Here is a 20,958-nt window from a genome sequence, read left to right as displayed (position 1 = left end):
GATCATACTCACCAAATCTCTGCTCTGCTTTATGACTATAAACTCTATTTAACAATCTTACTCTGTGTCGACGGTTTTCTATTTTTGAAGCGCCGTACATCTGCTGTATGTTTTAAAAAGAAAATGTAGATTTAATTGGGAAAAGCAAAACTGCTTGGAGGTGAATTCAAACTGTTTTTTGAGCCGAAAGAAGATGTTTTCTCAGTTTGTCAAGAATTTTATAACTCATAGGGAATAGTTTGAATTTAATGGGGTTGTGTGGAGTAGCTATAAGTAGTCAGTTTTTAGAGTGACTTGTTAAGCACAGCTAACTCTTAGGCTAACTGTGAATCTGTCATGCAAACCGTTGATTTAGCTATCAAGCTAACAGTCTAATTGTAACAGCTAACTGTTTATCTGTTATACTAACTTTCTGTCAATCTAATTGTCATGCTAACACTCAATCTTATTGTCATGGTCTAATTACCATGCTAACTGTTAAGCTGGCTATGAAGATATACATGAGGTAGCGGTAGCAGTATGAATTAGGCTAACTGTTATGCTCATAATAAATAATCTGTCATGCTAACAGGACATTAGCAGGTCAGAGTTTGATGTCTACTGTTTAACTACTGACCTCAGTGTTGAGTTATAAGCAAGACAACTGTCAAGCAAATGGAAAATCCACAGCTTTCAAGCTAACAAGCAAGATATATGTCAAGCTAGCAGTTGGGCTAACAGTCATGTGGTCAGATTGACTGCCTGACAACTTTATTTCCAAGTTAACGTTTGTTGTAACTGTGGAATCAGTAACCGGCTAAGCTGACAATCAAGCTAAACTTGCAGTTAGCTATAAAGCAAAAAGATAACATTTAATTTCAGAGTTGTGTTCTGCTAATTTTGAAACTATGCTAAACGTTAGAGCATAAGTCTAAAAGTCTCCAGTAGGTAAAGTTTACAGAGGTAAAATCCTCACAGTCATTATTTCATCCTGAGTTGTTTCAGGATGTCAGTTTTGGGCCAAGCTACATTTAGCATCACAAACAAATGAAGGCAGGATAGTAGCAGAGATTTGACTGAAGGAACTGATAAGATACTGACTTCTCATAGATACCTCAGACAAACCCAGCGGTAAAAATTCAAACTGGTCCTTGAAACTCCCTGTTCTGCTTGAAAGTCTGGATCAGAGGCAACGCCACTGAAATGGGAAAGACGTTCTATTATCTGCTTAATCTGCTGTACAACAAATATAATCTGCTCCTCTAATCCACTTATATAAAAACTAAATGTTGGAGGATTAGTTGTCAATGCACAGACAGGATAATCTAATAATCTGTATCCCTGTAGAGATTCATTCATTCATTCATTCATTGTGCCTCCAGCACCGTCCAGAATGATTCAGTCATTCATGATTTAGTGTTTCAGACGCTGAAGTTCAGCCCACAGTTCATGAACATGATTTAAAATCTGGTTTCTGTAAATCTGGTTCTGATGGTTTCTGGTGTTTTCAGACCCAACATGTAAAGTTTTTACTGTTTCTGTTTTTCTTCTTGTTCTGGTTTAAAGTTTTGATGTATTTTCTTGTTCTTTAAAATGTTTTGCACAACAATATCTTTGCCTTGCACTTCAGTTTCAGTTTATAAAACATCTTTAAATGCATGCTGTACTTATTTCTTCCATCTGAAATTCAACGTGTGGCTTCCTTTCAAACTGACTGAGCGAAGTATGAAAGCGTCGGCATCAAATCACTGTTGAAATGTATTTTTTTAATTCGAGAAAATGTCTTCCAGGACAGGAAATAAACTGCAAAAGGAATAATGCTACCAAAATTAGAAAATACAAATTTATTACACCTACTGAAAATATTCAGTAATATTTTATATTCAGTAAAAACAGTGCTAGCATTACTTTTTGCAGTGAAAAATTGTCACTTTAATTTATTCTCACTTGAATTAAATCGTGTTTTTATTACGTCAGAAACTTTTGTCCTTTTTTGCTCTTTTTTTAATTTGTTTCTGCATGTCTCTTTCATGTTATCCAGTTTATCTGGATGAAACAAAAAGTGAAGAAAAAGTCATAAATTCAAATAGTTTAATTCAAACTACCTGTTATTTTAATACAAGCCAACATTTAGGGAAAGTTTCTCCGTTGATGATTTAATGACTTGTAATCAAATTAAAGGCTCTTAAATCAGATTAAACTTATTTTGTTTCAGCTCAGTTAGAATTACCTAAAATAGAAACAATAATGATAATGTTTCATCTAAATAGTTATTTTATCTATTTTAACAGATATTCTATAAAACATTTATTTTCCTTTCCGTCATCAAATCAAATATTTTCTGTTCATTTTGCTCTGATGTGAAGTTTTTCCCTCGTCATTCATGACATTTTAAATGTTTAAAACCAGTTTTGATTTAAACAGATTTAAAGATAAAATGTCTGAATTTATTCTCGTTTGTTTCTTTGCTGATTAATTGTAACTTGGTTTTTTGTCACTTTCAGACTGACATGAGAACTGGATCAATATATTTTATTGATTGGTTTTTAATTTTCCCTTCAAAGTTTCCATTTAAACTTTTGAATCGTTTTCCAGTAAATTCCAGTTTAGTTCCTGTTTAAAAGTCAAACTGGTTTCTGTCCGTTCAGATTGTTTCTGCTTGAGGGAAATTATTTGTTCATTTCTGTTTCTTGGACTTTAATGTTTATTGTTGAACATGTAGAGTTGGAATTGATTTTTTCCATCTGCGTAGTTTTTACATTTTCCACAGATCGATATCTGAACAAACTGTGTTATATCTCCTGCGTCGTTCTGGTGATGAATGAGTGAAACATCTGGACTCATTCATTCATTCGTTCGACTCGGATGAATTTGGAAAACATGCTGCTCATATTTCCTTGTTTTGCTGGAGGATAAAAGCCGGCGGATCATTTAAAAAGAAAATCCATGATGGCATCAAACTCGCGCCGTTTTTCTGTGTTTAATGTTGTGGATGAAAAGGAGCACTTTATGGCATCCAGGTAGATCTGAGGCAGTTCTGCTCGATGAAACGTTGTTTTCATGAATGTTTGTTTTCCACGGTGCGTTCGGCTCTCAGCCTGTAAACTCACTGGACGTTTTGATTGCTACTGATTATTTGTGCCTTGGCCTTTTGCAGTTATGATTTTATCTCATGCTTTTCTCGCTGAGGCCGTCAAACTCCAAACGTAAACCTGCCGCCGTCGTCTGGACCCGGCGGCGCCGTCTGGACCCAGCGGCGTCGTCTGGACCCGGCGGCGCCTGTCTGGACCCGGCGGCGTTGTCTGGACCCAGCGGCGCCTGTCTGGACCCGGCGGCGTCGTCTGGACCCGGCGGCGCCATCTGGACCCGGCGGCGTCGTCTGGACCCGGCGGCGTCGTCTGGACCCGGCGGCGCCTGTCTGGACCCAGCGGCGCCGGTCCAGACCTGGCGGCGGTGGCGGGACTCTGTCCTGCAGTGAGACGTCCTGCAGCCGCCGTCTCCGTCTCAGGCAGGTTTACATGAGGAAACGACGGCAGCTTCTTCTTACAGAAACATTTTTATTAAGTTTAATTTAAGGAATGTTTGGACAATTTTCCACTAGTGGCCTTCAGAGCTCTGCATCATTTCATTTATTTCTCATTAGTTTGGAAAAAAAAACTAAAGTTGCTGTTTTGATTCTGTCCTAAAACACTTTGATATGTTGTTTTTATGATATAATATGCAAACGTATTCTTACTTGATTTGTTTTTTATTTTTGTGTTTTCAATTGCACCAGTTATTAATAAAGTAATAAACTGAACATTTTCTGAGTGGTTTTAATTCTTAATATTTGGAAACTTTGTCTTTTAAACTGGAAACTTGCAGGTTTATAAAACTTTTCTGAACTGTTTTTATTTTTCGGTTTTATTTACATAAATGTTGTTGAATCTTTAAATGTTTATAATCTGAAATATTTAAGTGTTTTTCTGTTCCAGTTCAGGCTGGAATATTAAATATGAAGGAAAATGTTTGTTTTGTTTCAAGCACAGGGCCACAGTGGGGAGAAACGTCTCCGGTTCAGCAGGAATGGAACCTCCTGCTGATCGGATCATTTTATGTTTGGATCAGTTGAAGGTTCTGGAGAAAACACTTTTTCTTGTTAAATGAAACCAGCAGCAGAACCGGAAAATGATTCTTGGAATCATCTGGTTTATCAGCTCCTTAACTTGCTAACATTTGTTCTGCACTCAGTTCCTGTCAGGTTAACTTCTGGACTTTGACTACACCACTCCAAGGAAACAGCCCCGGTGAAATCAGAACTTTTATTTGGACTCTGTGATGCTGCAGATTTTCATCTTTCCATTTGGATGAAAACTATTTAGATACGACCTGAGTGTCCTCCTGCTCCCAGAAGTACTTCATGAAATAATCCTGTTGTCTCAGCGTTGGTGTCTCTTGCTCCCTCTGCAGGCCAGTGTTGTGAATTGCAGCCTTTCTGCAGTTTTCCCTGGAGGTCTGGTGTTTCTTACAGCGAGCTGTTGGAGGTGGTGAAGGATCTGAATTATCCTGAGCCTCCAAGCCGCCGGCCTGCTGCCAACAGCTGCTGCTCAGAGGGGAGAAAACGGCCTAGTTGAATCCTGTCAGAACAGCTGATGCACGCGGTCAGATCTCCTGGATTTTCTTCTGCTGAGGGTTGAGAAGTTTCTGCTGGATTTGAAGGTTTTCTTTTCCTCCTCGTGTTGCTGCAGCCGCCGTGTTGCTGCAGCCGCCGTGTTGCTGCAGCATCATGGCAGCAGCTCTCAGGTTCCTGCCGCTTTCTCGCCTCTGGTTGATCACCTGCGTTTCTGCAGCTTCGCTCCTCATCCTCTTCAGCCCAGGTTGGTCCTGAAAAGCTCCTGTTATAAATAATCAGAACCTTTTTCAGTCAATCTTCACTTCCTAGTTATGAAAAAAAAAAAAACTGATGATTTTAGAAAATTTCTGCCTGGAAATAAAAAAATTACAAAATAATTAGAACTATAAAGATCTCATTATAGTTTTCCTGTTTGCTACAATCCCATAAATAAATTCTATAAATCTTTATAAAAGTTGAAATCTTTGTGCAGATTTCAGAAGCAGGATGCAAGACGAGCGACTGAAGAGAGACTTCAGTCATTTATCAGGTATTTTCTCTTTCTAAGACACTTTATTGCAAATTTCTCCTGATCAAATTATTCAATACATTTTAACTGACTCACAAAATGAGAAAAAATAAACTTTCAGTTTAATTTCCAGTAATTGTTTAGTTTTTATCTTTATTTTTATTATATAATATTTTATCTGTAAAATATTAAAATTAATGTCAGAAACTGGACGAAGCTCATAAGTTTCCTGATGCATGAAAATAAGTTTCTAGTTTTTCTACACAACTTAATGGGTATATTATGGGATGTTGTGCAGGACTTTTTCCACAATCTGGATTCCTGCTCAGAGTTTATTGGATGTTTTTACTGCCAGGCACTTGGAGCGTTTTCTAGAACTTTCTCTGTTTTCTTGAAAAACATTTAAAAGGAGCTGAAATGACAAAGACTGGGTTGAACTCATCCTGTTGTCTGTTGATCTAAAACATCTCGTTTGTTTTCTGCACCGTTCAGACGTGGCTCTGTTTCAGTGATTCAGAGTCAGATTCCCAGAATCATCTCCGTCTTTCTGTTTCACCTCCCAGAAATCCCAGCAGAGAGCGCCATCGACGCCACCGCCATCGACCTCACGCCGCTGGTCAACACCTTGATCAATTCCAGCCACTCTGGTAGGTTATGGCGGCAGCATCACTGCATCGCCGCCCTGCCGCATCGCCGCTCCGGATCTGTTTCCATCCTTCAGGTTCCACGTTCAGGACGCGTGAAGAATCATGCATGTTGGTGTGAACCGTGGAATCCACTCGGGTTTTCTGCAGGCCGGTCGGGTTTACAGGAGCAGGAAGCTGCGCTGGAGGAAATGAGTTTCTAAACTTGATATTTGGATAAAATGATCTTTTTTCTTCTCTGACGTTAAATCAGACCAGAGATTTCTTCTTTTAGGTTTGAGAATCACTGAAACTGAAACATTTTTAGAGATGTTTTGTTGCATTTCTTTGAATTCAAACGTTTATTTGGTCAGTATCAGGGATAATTGACCTTTGACCTGGAGGAGTTGGGTCAGCCCTCTGATTGGTGAACTGGAGTCACACCTGTTCCTCCGGCTTTTCACAGTTGATTCTGGTTGTGATTCATTAATATTGTTGCTCATGTGTGACGCTGAATGCATGTCTAGTTTTTTTGGTCAGTTTTTGTAGAAGTGACGGTTTTCTGACCCGGTGATGCTGCATGTGTTGCAGGATCTCTGCAGCTCTTCTCTCTGCTCAGCGTTTCGTCCTTCAGCCCTCTGGACCTGCACAGACTCACCCTGCTGGTTTACAACAGTAAATATGATCCGCTTCACAGAGCCTGCAGTCACTGCGCTGCTCAAACCTGCTAAATACTGCCACCTAGTGGCCTGACTGCTCCAGCTGCAGTCACATCTCTGAGTGATAAATAATTAATTTCTCTTTGTTTTGCTGTGTTTAGTTTCCGGTATAAAGAGCTTAGACAGCGGTCTGTTCAGGAGGCGGTTCTGCTACTGCGTCACCAACGACACAAACGACCTGACCGGTGAGGATCCGTCACCTCCTGACCCCGACCTGCAGCTCTTCTCCTCATCATGACCTCTGATCCTCAGATTTCACCGCCATCCTTCTGGACGTGATGGGAAACTCAACCAGTCACCTGCAGGAGCTGTTCAAGTCTTCCTCCATCCTGTCAGGTTGACAGTAACAAAATGTCAAAGTATTTCCGTCCTCTGCAGGATCTATTAATTTAATCTGGATTAAATGTTTTCTTTGTCCTTCCTGTTGATGATGTGAAAAGGATCAACATTCGGCTCTGACTGGAACGTGAACGTGTTTAATGTGTTTCCTGTTTGTGTCTCAGTCAGCCAGAGGAACAACTCCGACTGCATCTACATCTGTGTGATGGCCGGAAGACGGGTTGGTAAAGATCTGCTGCTTTAGCTCAGGAATAATCTGATGTAAAACATCTCTGGATGTTTCCTGGAGTCTGTTGTGTGACTGAAGTGCGTTCTGTCCAGGCAGAGAGGGAACCGGGTTCTGGGCCGACGGCTCCGTCACGCTGCTGTTCAACCAGACCATCGTCGAAGGACCGAACAGAGGTTCGTTCAATCTGCAGGAAAATCAGACGCACTCGTTATAAACAAAATAAACCTGCAGTTTGCTTCAAACTTCAACCTTTTAAAGCTTCTCACAAGACCAGAATTTAGATTATTTTTGTTCTTTGGAAGAGAAAAAAGTTCCCAAATTGACAAGAAATGAGGAAAACATGAATTTGTAATATTTGGGTAATGGATCAAAATCAGTGACGGCTTAAAATGTCAAATTTTCAGCTTTGATTTGCTTTTCATATTCCTGAAAGTCTGAATAAAATAAAAAGAACAAATGTGGAAAAAATACATCATATGCATTTCTAAATAAGTTTTTACTTTAAATAGTTTTACAGAAAAACTGTAAACTTCTTGTTGTAGGATGCATCTCGTCTATTTATGTTTTTTTCAAAGTTTTTCTCAGACCAACCAGCTAGCATAGCATCAGATAAACCGGCTAGCATAGCATCAGATAAACCGGCTAGCGTAGCATCAAATAAACCGGCTAGCGTAGCATCAGACCACCCGGCTAGTGTAGCATCAGACCAACCGGCTAGCGTAGCATCAGATAAACCGGCTAGCGTAGCATCAGACCAACCGGCTAGCGTAGCATCAGACAAACCGGCTAGCGTAGCATCAGACCAACCAGCTAGCGTAGCATCAGATAAACCAGCTAGCGTAGCATCATGCTAGCTCTGAACGCTGCTAGGTTGAGCTAATGCTAACAGACACGGAAATGAAACATTTGTTTTCTCAGATTTCTCATCTGCAGTTTCCATAAACCTGAATAAAAAAACAGACTCACTGACACTTTCCCAGGAGTTTGAGTCATTTCCTGGAGGTTATGAGGTAACAGTTCAAAGGTCGCCCAGGTCCTTGGTCCTTTAACTTTGACATCATGATTCTTTAATCTTAGATTTGATGCAGAAATCGTGACGTTACATTATTTACATGATTTGCTCCTGATTTCTTCAGCTTCACCACATCAGAGCAGAACATCGTCAACACCGCTAAAGGTCACGACCTCCGTGGCGGTCACACCGACATCCTCCAGGCCTCCAGGCTTCACTGCAGGACGTCCATCAACTGAGACGCCGAACATCCGCACGGGCCAAAGCGTTTCAACTCCTCGATCAGAACATCAACTGGAACCGTGAGACAACCGCCAGCGGCGCTGTTTCAGCTCCTCCTGCGCTCACAACCCGACCTTCTGCCGCCGCAACTGCAGCTGCAACCGAAACTGCAACCGAAACTGCAGCTGCAACCGAAACCAAAACTGCAACTACAACCACAACCGAAACTGCAGCTGCAACCGAAACTGCTGTCGCAACCGCAAGTGCAACCAAAACTGCAACCGAAGCTGCAACTGCAACCAAAACCGAAGCTGCAACTGCAACCAAAACTGCAACCGAAGCTGCAACTGCAACCAAAACCGCAACCAAAACTGCAGCTGCAACCAAAACCAAAACTGCAACTACAACCACAACCGAAACTGCAGCCACAAACGAAACTGCAACCGAAGCTGCAACTGCAACCAAAACCGCAACCAAAACTGCAGCTGCAACCAAAACCAAAACTGCAACTACAACCACAACCGAAACTGCAGCCACAAACGAAACTGCAGCCGAAACTGCAATCGAAGCTGCAACCGAAACTGCAGCTGCAACCGCAAGTGCAACCAAAACTGCAACCGAAGCTGCAACTGCAACCAAAATCGCAATCAAAACTGCAGCTGCAACCAAAACCGCGACCGAAACTGCAGCCGCAACCGCAACCAAAACTGCAACCAAAACCGCAACCGCAACTGCAGCCGAAGCTGCAGCTGCAACTGAAACTGCAGCTGTCCTGAAATCACCTGACAGTCTGGTGGAAACAAACATTCCTCCAACATCTCTACAAACGACCTTCATTAGACCTTCAACCCTCCGTCCAACAGGACAACCTGCAGAGACGACGGCGAGCAGCAGAGATACCGGACCGGACCGGCCCAGAGAAACAGAGAGACCAGGTAAACAATGAGCAGGTAAACAATGAGCAGGTAAACAATGAGCAGGTAAACAATGAGCAGGTAAACAATGAGCAGGTAAACAATGAGCAGGTAAACAATGAGCAGGTAAACAATGACCAGGTAAACAATGAGCAGGTAAACAATGAGCAGGTAAACAATGAGCAGGTAAACAATGAGCAGGTAAACAATGAGCAGGTTTTAGAGGTCAAACATTTAAAGGTCAAAACTCATTGAATTAGGAACTAAATGTTTAGTTTTCATGCCAAATGTTTATTTTTCAAACTAAATATTTAGCTTTCTGACTAAATATTTAATTGGTGAATTAAATTCTGACATGATGAAAATGAATGGAAAATGAAACCCAGATTTTTCATTCTAACAGATAAAATAAACAAATATTGATTTTCATTTTGACAGTCAGAACCTGAAAATGTTTCCTGATTTATTTCTAAATCGATTTTCTCTGAATCAGAGCAACGACTCGTTTCATCTGCTGGAACAGTGAGGAACTTATTCTGCAGAGATTTCCTGCAGCGCCGCGTCTCCCTGACATTAAAGCACAAATTAAACGTGTTTTTATTTGTGGCATTGAGAGGAAACAGGAAACCCTTTAGTACGCTCGGAGGCGTCGCCGTCCTGCTGTCCTCCAACAGCCGGTGCCGCTCGACCCGATGGGCCCGAACAGAGCAGCATCAGAACAGAGCAGCATCAGAACAGAGCAGCATCAGAACAGAGCAGCATCAGAACAGAGCAGCATCAGAACCGTCCGCCGTCATTTCTGGGCTCATCGACGGCGACTGATTCAATCTGAGGCTGGGGGGGCAGAGGGGGGGAGGAGGGGAAATGAGGGAGGGGGGAGCACCGGGGGGGGGGGGGGATGTGCTGCAGATGGAGAGCTGGAGACGGTCACCATGGCAACAGGAGGTGCAGCCCTTTTATGAAGGAGATTTAATACCGAACAGCATCAACTCTTAAAGAGGAATTATTACTAAATGTCTGCCATTTTATTAGCTTTACATAAATACCAATAGTTTCTTTAATTTTAAGGGTTTTATTCTTTTAAATCTGTTTCTGGTTTTACTTATCAAGATCATTTCAAGAATTCACTCTAAAGTTATCTTGGTTGTTTTTAATGTGTTTAAAAGACAAAACTTTCAAATGTTTTAGTGAATCTGGAGTTTCAGGGCGTTTTGATTTGTCCGCATTTCTCATCAGAACCACTAGATGGCGGTAACATCGCACTGCAGAAGAAGAAAGAAAACCTTCAGCCTCACTCCGATTTCTGCCTGGCAACAGAAACCTGCGCAGTTTGGCTCAGTTCGCAGGAAAATGAGCCTTTAGCTGCGCAAGTTGCTGCGGGAAAGAAACGCGAACCACGATCTGATGATCGATCAGCAGATTGATCAGCAGATTAATCATCAGATCGATCAGCAGATTGATCATCAGATCGATCGGCTCCGATCAGCTGAGAGTGAAAACGGAGAGGGTTGATCTGATCAGGTTTATATTTTGTCAAAGGTTTGCAGGCGGATGATGGAGGAACAAAATGACAGAAACACACAGAACGTTCAGAGGAATCTTTACCTGAATCACATGAACTGATTCACCGGCAAGTGATTCAGTTCTTCAGTTCAGGTGTGTTGGACCTCCAGAACCTGCTGGAGGACCGGAGGACTGATGGATGGAGGAATTTATTTCCACCCAATAATCTCTGACATTTTCTAGGAAGAAAAGGAATTTGAGTTTGAAAAAAAATCTGAAATTTTAAGATGAATCTCAGAATTTTTCAGGAATAAAACAAAGACATTCATGAGTTCGAAAACTTGCAAATTTTCTAGAAATATGTCAAAATTTCTCAAAAAATTAAAAAAAAATTGTTTTCTAACAGAAATCTTCCTCTTTAGCCTTTTTCTGTAAACCATCTTTGTTCTGAATCAGTAAATCTCCGATACGACGATAACGCTTCAGTTTTATTAAATGTCATGTTTTCATATCTTGTCACACGGCTCTAAACTTTTTCTTTTGCGTCTTGCTGGAAACCTGCGGCCCGCTCAGTAAAGTGGAACATCCTTCTGAAGTAGATTTCCTCTAATTGAGCCAAACTGATCAACTCTCTGACATTAATGATAGAGATTCAAAGACACAACAACATCTATAACTTTAATACCACAACAGAAACATTCATCTTTATGGCATTTAAATCCAATTTGCATAATAATTTGGAACCTGGTGTTTGATCTGAACCCTGTGATTTCTGCAGGGTGAGTTTCTGTCATTAGTTTATTTAAATCTATTTTATGTTAATTAGTTGCTCCTCTAACAGATTAACTACGTTTGTAACGAAGAATCTCCTGAACTCAATTTAAACGTCGATGCAGCAGGAAACGTTTTCCTCCCACATTAATTATCTTTAGTGTTTTTCACCGTTTGCTTGTCAGTTTCTGATCTGTAATCACATAGAGAAGCAGCCCTCAGGGACGGTGGATGTGCTGAGTCTCTGACTGGAGTGACCTTTGACCCTGTCTCTTGAGAGGCTGTCCCTGGAGGAGGCCGGCGCCGGGCGGCGACGCGGAGACGCTCGGCGAGCTCAAGCTGCAGCCCTGCGTCCTGGAGCTCTGCCGGTTCTTCTCCCAGTGCCTCTGCGGGCCGCCGAGCCGGACGACGCGCACCAAAAGGTTCCCGCGTCACACCGCCGCCCCCTGTTGGCCGGGCTGTTAGACAATCAGAGAGCTGCTGAAACTCAGACACTGAGGGGAAGCACAGAAACATGCGGGCTGGAGGTCAAAAACTCTTTGGTTTGTGACTGAAATGAGTTTTTACAGATATTATGGAGTCGCTGCAGCTGGTTGAGCTACAGGAATAATAATCCTGTCACTGTGGCGACCCAATCTGAACAGATTCACTGGTTTAGGAGAAACTCTGGCAACCAGCCTGGAGGTCACAGTTTGACCTCAGGTTGACCTCAGTTTGTTTCTGAATGTTTTGTTTCTGAACGTTTAGTTTCTGAACGTTTAGTTTCTGAATGTTTAGTTTCTGAATGTTTTGTTTCTGAACGTTTAGTTTATGAACGTTTAGTTTCTGAACGTTTAGTTTATGAACGTTTGGTTTCTGAACGTTTTGTTTCTGAACGTTTTGTTTGCAGATTCTGCGATGACAGCTTCCTGTGGTACGAGGCCCAGACGTTCCTGGTGTGTCGCAGAGTCAAGAGACTTTCCTTCTCCAGAAGTGAGTGACTGGATGCAGCCGAGGCGATAAACTGAAGACGCTTCGCCGTCCGTCTGCACTGACAGATCAGACAAACATGGAGTTAATGCAGCATTTAAAACGTTTGGCAGCTTAACATGAGAAGAATCTGCAGCTTGAGGAACATTGAGGACCAGCTGTTGCTGCTTCAGCTGATTTTTGATTCTGTGATTAAATAGATTGTTTTTGACTTTCAATTAGATCCAGAATATTTATTTAACTTTTCACACTTTAACCCAGAGCTGAAATGATCCATTAAAATGGCCGATCAGTTTCTGCAGGTTTTAAAGCTTTTGATCTGTTTGTGCAAAATGTTTTTAAGCTGCACCAGGTTTGTTCATATTAAATTATTATTGCTAATTATTTAATATTTCATGACATTAAAACAGAAGATGATAGTTGGTTTGTGGAGTTTTTTGTTAATATTTTAAACGATGTGTGAAATAAATAGTTACATCTCCAGAGATGTAAAGCGAACAGTGAAAACCTCTCAGGGTTTTCTCATTAAGCGCTAATGAGGTGTTACTATAGCAGCCTGGATCTTCATTAAACGTTTCGTTGTTCAGGATCAAAGTTTCTCTTGAACTTTGTCTGACGGTCGCGGCAGAAGGAGCTTTGCTTTCCCAGGCTGGCGCTGACCGGTCCGGTTCCGGTTCCCGACAGGAAGCGCCGGTTCTTCCTCCGGCGTCGGGAACCGACGGTGACCTTCTCGCTTCTCCTCCCTCCAGATCTGAAGCAGAGATGCTTGTCGAAGATGTGCAACAAACTGTGACCCGGCAGGAAGCGGCGGAAACAAAGAGCCGTTGGTCTTCCCAACAACAGCTGGAAGCTGCTGCTGATTCAGGAAACGTTCAGTTTGAAGCTTTTATCTGGATATTAATCCTAATCTGCCACACATTAGATATAAACCTTTATTTAAAGAGCTTGTTTTAAAACACTAGTCTTTATCAGTTTCCCTGTTTACAGTTTGTTTTAATCAGGTTGATGAATGTAAACTTTAATCCACTTTGAAATGTTTGTATTCATGTTTAAATGGCTGTTATGACGTCATGAATGAGAGAAATGATGAATAATCTCAGTCTGTTGCTGATGAACATCCTGCATAATTCAGCTGGAAAACAAACAAAGAAAATAAACATTTTAGAAGAAATGAGGTTTTTGTTAAGAATTTGGAGTGTGAGCCTCTATTCATTACAACAAATGGTGGCTGCAGCAGCAGCAAGATAATAGCTGCAGCAGCAGCAGGATAATGGCTGCAGCAGCAGCAGGATAATGGCTGCAGCAGCAGGATAATGGCTGCAGCAGCAGGGTGGCTGCAGCAGCAGGGTGGCTGCAGCAGCAGGATATTAGTCTTATTAGAATAAAAAACGTCCATTAAATCTCATGACGGGTCCAAACTGCGTCTTCCTTGATTTTTCTTTGGTTTTCATCCAGCAGTTCTGAGGGAATCGCTTCACTATTTCTTTCATCCAAACTAACATTTCTTTTTCATAGATTGAATTAAACAAATGTAAATAAAGCAGCTCTTTGAAATGCTATAGATCTTTTCACGTTGGACACTTTTTTACTTTGGATCTTAAAAACGAGTCAGGTTTTCATGAACAGCCCTCAGATCTGTAACTCCTGGATCTTCTCCTGGATCTGGCTTTGAGGCCTCCCCGACTCAAAGCTTCGCTGCCCCGGCCTGCTGCCCCAACCTGCTGCCCCACCCTGCTGCCCCAGCACCTCCCCTCCTGATGCACTCATTGATCTGAACTCCTGGGAGGATCAGATGAGACCCGTTTGATCCTCCCGGGTCGCAGATCCGGACCCCTGCTGGACAAAGGCGGCTCTGTGGATCCCCTGCCGGACCCCGCCACTTTTATAAAAAACCCAACGTACCTGCGCAGGAACCGGACCGGGATCAGCTTCTGCTCAGGTGTCACCCGATAGCCAATAGGAGCTGGAGGCTCCCTCCTCTTTGGGTCGGAGAGACAAACAGCTAAAGCAGCTGAGGACTGGTTCTGCTGGGAGGCTGACCCACTTCAGCTGGACGTGTCTGACTGGAGGGACAAGAGCCAAGGAACAAACGTCTGCAGCTGGAAGACAAGTCAGGTAAGACCTTACAGTTTGTGTGACTAATGCATGAAATGGATGTTAATATTGTTGTTTTTCTTTTAAACATGTTCTGTGAACATTTAAGCTGATGTTTAACAATAAGTTGAGTTTTAGCTGAAGGAAGTTCCCGCAGATCCTCTGGATGTTTCTGTGTCCTTGGATTCGTTGGAGGTCGACTGAGGAGCAGATCAGGCAGACGAGGTCGAGTCACTTTAAGAAAACAAACCAAACAAAATCTGCAGGAAACCTTCAGGTTAAGACAGAAGATTCTCCAGAAGTCTAGAGTTTATTCTTCCTGGGACCAAATCCTGGCAGGTCGACCCATTTTTAGTGCTTAGAGTCGATCAGTTTTTTCATTTTTCAGAACTTTTCTGGGTTTTCAGTAGAACTGCTTCAGTTTCTCACCAAATTGCTCCTGGAATGCCAGAAAAGTTGCTCTTTGGTAACATTTTTGAACCTTTGCTGCTGGAAACTCTTGGTTTTTCTTCTCCACATGTTGGAAACAGTCAGGAGAAACAACCCCAAGGCATCGGCCAGGCCTCCCCAAGGAATCGGCCAGGCCTCCCCAAGGCATCGGCCAGGCCCCCAAGGCATCGGCCAGGCCTCCCCAAGGAATCGGCCAGGCCTCCCCAAGGCATCGGCCAGGCCTCCCTAAGTCAACGGCCAGGCCTCCCCGAGGCATCGGCCAGGCCTCCCTAAGTCAACGGCCAGGCCTCCCGAGGCATCGGCCAGGCCTCCCTAAGTCAACGGCCAGGCCTCCCCGAGGCATCGGCCAGGCCTCCCCGAGGCATCGGCCAGGCCTCCCCAAGGCATCGGCCAGGCCTCCCCAAGGAATCGGCCAGGCCTCCCCGAGGCATCGGCCAGGCCTCCCTAAGTCAACGGCCAGGCCTCCCCGAGGCATCGGCCAGGCCTCCCTAAGTCAACGGCCAGGCCTCCCTGAGGCATCGGCCAGGCCTCCCTAAGTCAACGGCCAGGCCTCCCCGAGGCATCGGCCAGGCCTCCCCGAGGCATCGGCCAGGCCTCCCGAGGCATCGGCCAGGCCTAAGTCCCGGCCAGGCCAGGCCTCCCCGAGGCATCGGCCAGGCCTCCCTAAGTCAACGGCCAGGCCTCCCTAAGTCAACGGCCAGGCCTCCCCAAGGAATCGGCCAGGCCTCCCAGAGGCATCGGCCAGGCCTCCCCAAGGAATCGGCCAGGCCTCCCTAAGTCAACGGCCAGGCCTCCCTGAGGCCTCCGCCCTCCATCCAGGTATTTCTGTTCCAGTCAGTCAGGGTTTCCCTGGACAGAAGTGGTTTCTTTATTACCCTTTCTTCACCTGCTGCCATTGTTGAGGAAGCTCTGCACTGGTGGCAACATGATTTTATTGGAGTTTGATGTTTGCTACATGAAAATGAGGAAAATTTCTCAAAGTCCAAACATGAATTTCTTTCATTCCTTCTTAAATACATCTTTAGTTTTAGTTTATTTATGCTTGATTTTTGCCATTTTTCCTTAAATCAGATGTATTTTCTCTGGTTTAGGTGTAAAATCTGGATTAAATTACTCACAGTATGCAGGTACAGCTCAGCCCCCTCAGTCATCATTCCTCCACCACCGTGCTTGGCTGTTGGTATCAAACGTTTGTGCCGAAATGTCCAAAATACAAACCTGTCGGATGGTTTCAGCACGCTGCCTCAGGCTGTCATATGAATCATATTTGATATAAAGTGTGGCTGAGGCACACAGGGCTGGAGCTCCTGTGTGCCTCAGCAGCCGCTCCTCCATTAACAGGGAGGCTCAGACTCTTCAGCTGACAATAAAGGTAAAGTGTAGCAGTGTTAGCGTTAGCCCCCCTCAGAGGCAGTCGCATCGCTTCCCGCTCCAGGTGAAACCCAGACGGCTCTGTGAAGCATCAACAAGCCACTTGTTGGTGTCGTGGAGCAGAGCCACAGGTGGGCTGAGCGGTTTGCAGCCATTATCCGCTGATGCAGTAGGCGCTGAAGGTCTAGTCTGGCGCGGCAGCAGTGATCATTACGGTGATGGGGGTAATTTATGGAGCTGGTGTGAGATGCTGGAGTAAATGCAGGTCTCTGTTACAGCCCGGCAGAAAGCAGCTGCGATATTTCCCTCCTCCTCCCTGATGGTTGTGATGATCTGCTGGCTTCCTGTTCTCTCTGCACCAAATAAAAACATTACAGGAAACGTCACCTGAACAAACTGGAGCAGGAATTTAGGTAAATCTGAGTCACTTCCTGAAACAGAAGCCGTCCTGGATTCAGTGCAAAACCATTGGAGTCATTGACACACGGTGGAATTAATGCTTTCGTGTTTTCAGGAGCGTTTTATCATTAGCTTATGCTAAAAGCTGTGTTGGTAGCATGTCGACATGTCGGTCTGGCTCCAGTGGAGCTGATTTTTATGTCCATTTTGTTGCCTTTTATCTCTGGAGGGAGTCGGAGGCGACGCCGTTTGGGGTCACAGATGGTGACTGTGGGGTCACCGTCTCATATCTGAGGAGCCGGTTCGGTGTGATCGCTGCTCTGAAGCTGCCGTTTTTCCCCAATAAAAGCTTTTTTAGTTTTCGTTTTGTTCGTGTTTTATTGTGGTTCTAATGTTCTTCCAATCAGATTTTCCCTGCAGGATCTCATCATGTTTCTGCTGTGGATCTTCATGCTGCCGGCGGCTTCCTGCAGTGAGTTTCACCCAATCACTGAGCTGCAGGCTGGCTGCTGCCTCTCTGCACTCATGCTTTCCTTTATTTCTGTAATTACACTAATCACACAATGATTAATCAATTAACTGCTGATGTGTTAAATGTTGCATGAATTAAGTCTCTTTTTTCCTGCAGCGCTCTCCGGCAGCGCCGCGTTCTGTCCGGACCCGGAGGGCAGCAGCCCAGACGCAGGTCGTCTAATTGGTGAGAATCTTCCTTTATTATTATTGTTTTATTTGTATTTGGAACAATAAACTTCAGGCATGTTAACGGTCACCACACAAGCTGCTTGAATTAATCCTAATGAAGGACTGGAGCTGAAGGTTCAACGAGCCGAACCGGATCACAGCCTGCAGGACTTTCATCTTTACTTTAATTAGCGGATATTTACTGAAAGCAAAAAGAAAAAAACTATTTTAAACTGAGAGAAGCACATTTTAGATGAAAATCAGATCTAAAATGTCAGAACATTAAATTCTTTAACGTTCTGGTTTGATCATAGTTCATGTTTCTGAAAATGATTCAGAAACTTTTTCTCTTTTGGAGAATCTTTAATTTAAAAACAAACTCAGCAAATATTGGTGACGGATAATAACCATCAAATCAAACTAATGTTCCAGAAAATGTTCTGTTTTCTGAAACATGTTTTTCTGCTGATTCATGATTCGTTGTCAGTTTTTCTGTCAGAGGTGATTCTTACTCAGGCTGATGAGGCAGAGCAACGGCCCCACAGCATCACCCCTCCTCCACTGTACTCAGCAGTTGTCATGACTTGTTTCACACTGGGAATGTTTCCGTCTTCCTGTTTCCTCTGGAATGTTTTTCTGTTATTTTAGTATCAACACATCAAATTGTTGCTTCTCTTCTGGAGTTTTGGGTTTTCTGCTCAAGTTGCTGTTTGTTGTTTCTTCTGCTGCAGCTGCTGCGCGGATCACAGGCTGTGCTACCAGAGTGCTGCCCCCTGCAGGCAGCCGCTGCCTCTGCCTCCGTATAACTTGTCCTGCCGCGCAGAAAGCAGCTGCTGCGGTGAGACACCGAACAGAACCGAACAGAACCGAACAGAGCCGAACAGAACCGAACAGAACCGAACAGAACCGAACAGAGCCGAACAGAACCGAACAGAACCGAACAGAACCGAACAGAGCCGAACAGAACCGAACAGAACCTAACAGAACCGAACAGAGCCGAACAGAACCGAACAGAACCGAACAGAACCGAACAGAGTCGAACAGAACCTAACAGAACCGAACAGAGCCGAACAGAGCCGAACAGAACCGAACAGAGCCGAACAGAACCGAACAGAACCGAACAGAGCCGAACAGAGCCGAACAGAACCGAACAGAGCCGAACAGAACCGAACAGAACCGAACAGAGCCGAACAGAACCGAACAGAACCGAACAGAACCGAACAGAGCCGAACAGAACCAAACAGAGCCGAACAGAACCTAACAGAACCGAACAGAACCGAACAGAACCGAACAGAGCCGAACAGAACCAAACAGAACGAAACAGAGCCGAACAGAACCGAACAGAACCGAACAGAACCGAATAGAGCCGAACAGAACCTGGAGGTTCTTCCTGAGGGTTTGGGTTCATGGTTCCTCTTCCCTGCAGACGCAGGTGACTCCTGTCAGCAGAGGTTTTGTGAATGTGACCGTAAGTTTAGTTTTAGTTTGGAGACAAACTAAACATTTAGTTAGCAGGATAAATATGTAACTTTGAACTAAATATTAACTTGCTGACCAACTATTTGGCTCCAAAGTATTTAGTTCACTAAATCTCTTCATAATAAACATTTATATTAGATATAAATATTTAGCGTCAAACATTTATAAATGAATAACTTTGAAAAATGAACCATTTTTTTCTCTGACAGACAAACTAACTCAAACTACTGCAGTTCATTTTTACTGTTTCATTTTACAAACTACAAATATTGATTTATGTATTTAAATTGCAAGTTGTCAGATTAGGTTCCAGCCACTAGATGGCAGCAAATTGCTACAATTTGATCCTCAGTGTGTGTAAAATATGCATCACTTGGCATCTGTGAACATAATTCGCCTCTTTGGCTGTTTGAGAAGAAAACACAATAAATGCAGAAGTGAACCAACCCACAGCATGATGGTGCTGTTGCCGTGCTTTAGCTGGGAGGGCTCTGAGGCTAGAAAAGGTTCACCTGACCCTTGACCTCTACTCTAGATTCCTGGTCACTGTATGCTGGTGTTTGACTGGTTTCACTGGTGCTCCAGACGTTCCTGAATGGTTTAAGTTTCTGAAATTGTCCTTCTGGGTTTGATGCTGCTCTTTCAATAAAAGACGCATCGTCCAGTTAAATTCTGGTTCTGTTAATTGGGCCGTGTTTCTGCAGCAGCTTGACTCACATGTTTCTGATCCGGGTCAGAGTCCGGTCAGCGGCCGGGATCCGTCATTAGTGTGGTTCTGGTTTCAGATTGGTGGCGTCACGGCGCAGGGTGAACAGGTGAACAGGTGAGCCTGAGAGGACGGAGCCTCCGCTCGGCTCTGGACGCTGCGTCACGTCTGGACCGGGTCAGACCGCAGGAAGCGGCTGATTCACACCTCAGCCAGTTCAACAGTGACCTCCTGACGTCTCATCCTGCAGCTTCCTGCCCGCGTTCATCTGGGAGGAGAAAATCCTGATTCAGAGCAGAGAGTCTAAAAATAGCAGCAGCAGCGAGAGGCTGAGCTGAAGTGGAGGTCATTAAAGTGGACAAGTCAACGTCACAGAGAAAAGTTAGACAAGCAGCAGGAGGTTTGAGTTTTTCTCTTTGAAAACCGAGGCAGGCGTCCTGCAGGAGCCGACCAGAACCGACCAGAACTGACCAGAACCGACCAGAACTGACCGGAACCGACCAGAACCGACCGGAACCGACCAGAACCGACCGGAACCGACCAGAACTGACCGGAACCGACCAGAACCGACCAGAACTGACCAGAACTGACCGGAACCGACCAGAACCGACCAGAACCGACCGGAACTGACCGGAACCGACCAGAACCGACCAGAACTGACCAGAACCGACCAGAACTGACCGGAACCGACCAGAACCGACCAGAACTGACCAGAACTGACCGGAACCGACCAGAACCGACCAGAACCGACCGGAACCGACCAGAACCGACAGAACCGACCGGAACTGACCGGAACCGACCAGAACGACCAGAACTGACCGGAACCGACCAGAACTGACCGGAAACGACCAGAACCGACCAGAACTGACCGGAACTGACCAGAACTTACCGGAACGACCAGAACCGACCAGAACTGACCGGAACCGACCAGAACTGACCGAACTGACCGGAACCGACCAGAACTGACCAGAACTGACCAGAACCGACCAGAACTGACCGGAACTGACCAGAACTTACCGGAACCGACCAGAAATGACCGAACTGACCGGAACCGACCAGAACTGACCGGAACTGACCGGAACCGACCAGAACTGACCAGAACCGACCAGAACTGACCGGAACCGACCAGAACTGACCGGAACCGACCAGAACCGACCAGAACTGACCCCGACCAGAACTGACCGGAACCGACCAGAACTGACCGGAACTGACCGGAACCGACCAGAACTGACCAGAACCGACCAGAATGACCGGAACGACCAGAACTGACCGGAAGACCAGAACCGACCAGAAACCGACCAGAACTGACCGAACTGACCGGAACCGACCGGAACTGACCGGAACCGACCGGAACTGACCAGAACCGACCGGAACCGAA

General features: G+C 44.5%; 1 protein-coding gene across 1 annotated transcript; it reads left to right on the top strand.

Annotated features, from left to right (window-relative positions):
- Positions 1 to 3,151: 3,151 nt before the first annotated feature.
- Positions 3,152 to 13,562, top strand: LOC129352735 (HERV-H LTR-associating protein 1). Its single transcript, XM_055021841.1, has 14 exons — positions 3,152 to 3,453; positions 4,490 to 4,587; positions 4,707 to 4,835; positions 5,064 to 5,120; positions 5,663 to 5,746; positions 6,314 to 6,397; positions 6,543 to 6,626; positions 6,694 to 6,777; positions 6,945 to 7,004; positions 7,102 to 7,182; positions 8,225 to 9,178; positions 11,712 to 11,853; positions 12,321 to 12,403; positions 13,150 to 13,562. Exons 1-14 carry the CDS (start codon positions 3,152 to 3,154, stop codon positions 13,191 to 13,193), a joined length of 2,286 nt encoding a protein of 761 aa, XP_054877816.1. The 3' UTR covers positions 13,194 to 13,562.
- Positions 13,563 to 20,958: the final 7,396 nt, after the last annotated feature.

Source organism: Poeciliopsis prolifica, unplaced genomic scaffold (assembly GCF_027474105.1).
Source record: "Poeciliopsis prolifica strain line A6 unplaced genomic scaffold, Auburn_PproV2 SCAFFOLD079, whole genome shotgun sequence".
Lineage (NCBI taxonomy): Eukaryota > Metazoa > Chordata > Actinopteri > Cyprinodontiformes > Poeciliidae > Poeciliopsis > Poeciliopsis prolifica.
This window is presented reverse-complemented; position numbering and strand designations above follow the sequence as displayed.